Source organism: Chiloscyllium plagiosum, chromosome 11, assembly GCF_004010195.1.
Source record: "Chiloscyllium plagiosum isolate BGI_BamShark_2017 chromosome 11, ASM401019v2, whole genome shotgun sequence".
NCBI lineage: Eukaryota > Metazoa > Chordata > Chondrichthyes > Orectolobiformes > Hemiscylliidae > Chiloscyllium > Chiloscyllium plagiosum.
Window position 1 is genome coordinate 68,890,941 of NC_057720.1, and position 6,117 is coordinate 68,897,057.

The following is a 6,117-nucleotide window of genomic DNA, read 5'->3' on the forward strand; positions in this document are numbered from 1 at the left end:
CCTCACCTTAACCTCCTTCCACCTATCGTATTTCCAACACCCCTCCCCCAAGTCCCTCCTCCCTACCTTCTATCTTAGCCTGCTTGACACACCCTCCTCATTCCTGAAGAAGGGCTTATGCCCGAAACGTTGATTCTCCTGTTCCTTTGATGCTGCCTGACCTGCTGCGCTTTTCCAGCAACACATTTTTAAGCTCTGATCTCCAGCATCTGCAGTTCTCACTTTCTCCTAGTTCAGAATCATGTCAACTTTATAATAATAAAAATAGACTGACATTTCACCAAAAATAAGTTCTGGTGTCCATTCCAAAGTGGAGATTTTGGGTTAAATGCAAAATTATCAAATTAATTTATTTTGAAAGTAAAATAAAATCCCTATTCTTTTAATATGTGCAAGTAATGTCCATCCAAACATTTTTACCATGCCTTTATGTGAGGTTTATTGCAATATTTTGTGTATGGTGCAATACTAGTACCAGCACATCCTATACATAAGTGAGAGACTGCTCAATCACAAGAAATTTCAAATAGTTGAAATTACTAATGTCACCTTCCAAATAATACTAATTTTGAACTTAAACCTTCCTTGAAAACAGAATACACATCAGTTGCTGGTATCAGTATATACAGAGTGTCTGTATCTCAGACAGTTTTATGAAAATACCCAAGTGAAAGGATTTAAAATCAAGAATTCTAATATTCTGTTATTATAACACTAACCCGCTTAAATATTCCATTGCTGTGGAAGGGATTATTAATTACTTGTGCTGTGTTTGAGATTTCTGTTTTGTCATATGCTTGCTAGCAGTTTATTCAAATTTTGTTTGGAAATTTGGATGGAAATCTAGAATAAAAAGTCTGATGGTCAAATGACATAACAAATAGCAGACATTGTCAATATTCTTGTTTCACAAAATTGCTGTTGATTTAGATGGATCCAGATTTGTTTGTTGAGTAGCAATAAAGATGTTGCCGTCAAACAAGATTGCATTTGGTAGATCTGTTCTACATCAAGTCCTCAGTCTTTCCCTGATACAGGTGACTCATGTCAGGTTTCTGGTAATCCAATCTGAAACTGACCATTCGTTAAAATCTCTATTACATGCAGTCAGGCTAAAACGAAATATAAAATAAATGTACATACACTGGCCATAAATGCTTGATGACAACTAGAGTTTGAGCATGTGCGCTAAATGCGTTGGGTGTGTTGGAGGGCAGGGAAGGAAAGCTGAATTATAACAGGGAACAAGACAACTTTGTTTGCAGTGCTTATGGTTGACTTGGCATTCCCAGAATTAGCTTATTTAGTAATCAAAAAGAGAGCAAACAATCTCATCACACACCGAGGTGACATGTCCATCACTTCTCACAGATATAAGGATGTCAATATAAAAACTTTAGCAGCTGTCACCATATATGGTCCAAGCTGGCTGGAAAATGTGCTGAATTAGACAAGATTATCTTTAATATAGCAAGTCAGGAAAAAATAATGGAGACAATATTTTGGAAAGCTTTGCTACAACACTATTTCATATTATTCGAAGTTTTAAACGTGGTGTCAGGATCCTGCCACAACAAAGCTTACTACAAAGAATTACCTGTTGTGGCCTTCTCATTCTACCTGTAGCAGCATCATAATTCAGCATATCTGTTGGATCAATCCATTCATCAACATCGTCACCTTGTAGACCATTCACTACGAGCAGTACTTCAAGTATCAACCAAAGCATGAACATGATTCAAATCTAAAGGCACAAGATAAACATGGCAATGTCATTGAAATAACCTTTGCAAATGCTTCAGTTTGCTTTAAGAAATATGTAATGTAGAATACAAGTAATGATTAGATACAAAATTGATTGTTTTTCTTTTCTTTAATCAGACCAATCACTGTACATTGTTGTCATTTAAGCATGTGGGGGCATGTTGATATAATTAAGAATTCTATTCAAATGCAAATTCTTTACTTTATTGGTGGTGGAGGAAAAACTTTTCAAAGTAATTATCTCCATGTCAACTGTTACCTGATCCATTGACGATCACACCAAAATTTCTGCATGTCTGTTTTCTACCTGCAGGCCAATCGACTATCCATGCTATAAATGTGACCCCTTACACCATAAGCTTTTCCTTTTCACAGTAACCTTTGGCATGGCACCTTATCAACCATCTCCTGGAGATCCACGTACAGTACATCAACTGGTTCCCTTTTATCCAAAGCAAAAGAATTCCAATACATTGATTAAACATGATTTCCTTTTGATGAAGGGCTGAAAATGTGTTACTGGAAAAGCGCAGCAGGTCAGGCAGCATCCAAGGAGCAGGAGAATTGACATTTCGGGCATGAGCCCTTCTTCAGGAATGAGGAGAGTGTGTCCAGCAGGCTAAGATAAAAGGTAGGGAGGAGGGACTTGGGGGAGGGGCGTTGGAAATGCGATAGGTGGAAGGAGGTTAAGGTGAAAGGAGGTCAAGGTGAGGGGAGGTCAAGGTGAGGGTGATAAGCCGGAGAGGTCAGGAAGAAGATTGCAGGTTAGGAAGGTGGTGCTGAGTTCGAGGGTTGAGACAAGGTGGGGGGAGGGGAAATGAGGAAACTGGAGAAATCTGAGTTCATCCCTTGTGGTTGGAGGGTTCCTAGGCGGAACCTGCCTACGGAACCGACTCCACATCTCCTTCCTCAGCACCAGCCTACGGAACTGACTCTTCCGCCTAGGAACCCTCCAACCACAAGGGATGAACTCAGATTTCTCCAGTTTCCTCATTTCCCCTCCCCCCACCTTGTCTCAGTCCCAATCCTCGAACTCAGCACCAACCTTAATCTCCTTCCCACCTATTGCATTTTCAATGCCCCTCCCCCAAGTCCCTCCTCCCTACCTTTTATCTTAGCCTGCTGGGCACACTTTCCTCATTCCTGAATTTTGGGCTCATGCCCAAAATGACGATTCTCTTGCTCCTTGGATGCTGCCTGACCTGCTGCGCTTTTCCAGCAACACATTTTCAGCTCTGATCTCCAGCATCTGCAGTCCTCACTTTTTCCTTCCTTTTGATGAAACCAGACTGACTCCTCCTGATTTCCTTGAACTTTTCCGAAGAGCAAAGCTATAACTTCAATGATTAATTCTAACACCTTCTTCACAACAGACATCAAGCTAATTGGCCTATAATTTCTTGTTTCTCTTTTTTGAAGAGGTGTTCTGGTTGCTACTTTTCAATCTAATGCAATCTTCCTTGTATCTACAATATTTTGGAAAATCATCACGAGAGCATCTATCTTGTTAGCCACCTCAAGACCCAGAGATGTTCACAGCTCCATCAGTCACTTAGAACGGTTTCCTTCATGATTACCTATAAATCAGGAGGTTTAATTATATTGTCGGATTGATTTTTATATTCTCTTGAAGACAAGCAAAAAATGTGTTCATTTCATTTATCAATTCCTTCTTAATTACCATTAGGTCATCATTTTCACTCTGGAGGACAAACACTATTTAAAAAAACTTGCATATAGTTTTTTTCTCACTAATTTCCTGATTGTCACTGTACTTTATAAACTGACTAATTATCTGAACACCACTCCTCTTAATGGTTGTATATGTTTTCTTATGTTTAATGCTTTACTTAACATCTTTAGTTAATCATGGATGGTAGGTTCTCCCAATTTGATTTTTAAATAATAGAATTCTGAAATCTCTCATTAAATACCTCTATTGATTTACAGCTTAGCCAATTAATTAAATTCATTTCATCTCAGTCAGCTCTTAAGCTATAGTCACCCTTACTTAATCTTTAAATATTAGTCTCAGACCCAATTTTCTCCCTTTCAAATTGGATGCAAAATTCAATCCTGTTGTGATTGCTGCAGGTTTTGAATTAATCCTACCAAATTACACAATAACAATTCTAACTTAGCCAGTTTCCTTGTCTGCTCCAGAACGTGCTGCTCTAAGCCACTCTCTGAAAAGCTTTCTATGTACTTCTCGTCCAGGCTATTACTGTCAGTTGATTTTTCCTGCTTATATGTAGATTAAAGTCAGCCATGGTTGTTGCAATAATTTCATCACAAGCACCCAACCGGGGGAGTTAATGGCCTAGTGGTATTATTGCTGGACTGTTAATCCAGAGACCCAGGTAACATTCTGGGGACCTGGGTTCAAATCCTGTCACGGCAGGAATTTGCATTCAATAAATACGTGGAATTAAGAGTCTAACGATGACCATGAATACATTGTTGACTGTCAGGAAAAACCCATCTGGCTCATTAATGTCCCTCAGGAAAGGAAACTGCCATCCTTACCTGGTCTGGCTGCGATGTGACTCCAGACGCATAGCAATGTGGTTCACTCTTAACTGTCCTCTGGGCAATTAGAGATGAGCAATAAATGCTGGTCTGGCCAGCAATGCCCTCATCCCGTAAATGAAAAAAAATTCTTCTTGATTCTCCAGTGTGGTTACTATTAGGGAACCTGTCGACCACACCAATTCATTGTTCTTTCTCCAGCTATTCCTAATCTCTTCCAAATAAATTCTACACCCCGATCCCCCGAATCAAGGTCATCTCTACCTATTGCACAAATACCATTCTTGCTTAACGGTGCTACCTTTCTACCTTACCTAGCATCCTACTCTTCCTGAATATCATATATCCTTCAATACTCAGGATTGGGGATTCTGGGTAATCCAAGATGGAGGACAGGAAAAATTTCTGGCTGTAAGAGCTGCTCCTTTTTTCTGAGGTATTTTAGGTGTTGGAGGTGATTTCCTCGAATTCCAGGAGCAGCAATTAGAGACAGAGAGAGACAGAGAGAGACAGAGAGAGACAGAGAGAGACAGAGAGAGACAGAGAGAGACCCTGCACAGTTACCACCTTTGCTGTTTGAATTTGTGCATCGCTGGACATCGGAGTGCATCTGGGAAAATTAACAAACAGTGAAATTCACAACTAATCTTGGAGGAATTGTTGGGCGAAGTTTACAGCACAGAATCAGATAAGTTAATTGTAGTTTAAAGTCTGTCCAAGAGAAAGGCTGCAGTAGTGAGTACAGTGGATTCTCTCTTGATTATATGTTTTTGGAGATAAGTCTTTTGATTAAACTTAAAATATAAGCCATAGCTATTAATTTAACCTGGGGCAGTGTTTGTAGAGGAATAAGACGGTGTTATTTTCTGGGTCTGTAGATTGTGAAGGAGCAAAAATGGCCTTTGCAGCGATACGTACTTCCTGTCAGATGTGGGAGTCGAAAGAGAGTTTAAGGGTTACTGCGGATTATATCTGCCATAAATGCTGTTGGATGTGAATCTTATCAGATCGAGTGGATCGGTTGGAGAGACAGATAGAAGTGATGAGGAATTTGCAACAGCAACAGTATATGATAGATGGCAGTTATGGGGGGGGATGTCTCAGATACAGTCACATAGATGAGTTAACTCCAGGAAGGGTAAGAGAGGTAGGCAGCTAGTGTAGGAGTCTTTTGTGGGTGTACCCATTTCAAACAGGTATGCTGTTTTGGAAAATGTAGGGGGTGATAGATTCTCAGGGGAACGTAGCATGAACAGCCAAGTTTCTGGTGTTGAGACTGGCTCCAATGCAACGAGGGGTACGTCGGCTTCCAAGAGATCAATTGTGTTAGGGGATTCTGTCGTCAGAGGTACAGACAGACATTTCTGTGGCCAGCAGAGAAAAAGCAGAATGGTGTGGTTGTTTCTGGTGGTGCCAGGATCAAGGATGTCTCAGAGAGGGTGCAGAATGTTCTCACGGGGGAGAGAGGCCAGCAAGAGGTCATTGTCCACATTGGAACCAACGACATTGGAAGGGAAAAGATTGAGATTCTGAAGGGAGATTACAGAGAGTTAGGCAGAAATTTAAAAAGGAGGTCCTCAAGGGTAGTAATATCTGGATTACTCCCAGTGCTATGAGCTAGTGTGGGCAGGAATAGGAGGATAGAGCAGATGAATACATGGCTGAGGAGCTGGTGTAAGGGAGAAGAATTCACATTTTTGGATAATTGGAATCTCTTTTGGGGTAGAAGTGACCTGTACAAGAAGGACGGATTGCACCTAAATTGGAAGAGGACTAATATACTGGCAGGGAAATTTGCTAGAACTGCTTGGGAGGATTTAAACT

General features: G+C 40.4%; 1 protein-coding gene across 5 annotated transcripts in view; it reads right to left on the minus strand.

The window, feature by feature from the left end:
* clcc1 (chloride channel CLIC-like 1) overlaps positions 1-6,117 on the minus strand; it is a 51,120-nt gene that overhangs the window by 27,687 nt on the left and 17,316 nt on the right. For 4 of the 5 annotated variants that reach the window (XM_043699729.1, XM_043699730.1, XM_043699726.1 and 1 more), the window contains exon 2: positions 1,598-1,744. In XM_043699729.1, the coding sequence (XP_043555664.1) occupies positions 1,598-1,735 (138 nt within the window). In that variant the 5' untranslated portion in view covers positions 1,736-1,744. Of the gene's footprint in view, positions 1-1,597; positions 1,745-4,290; positions 4,310-6,117 lie in introns of those variants that run through there. The other variant, XM_043699728.1, reaches the window with a different exon arrangement.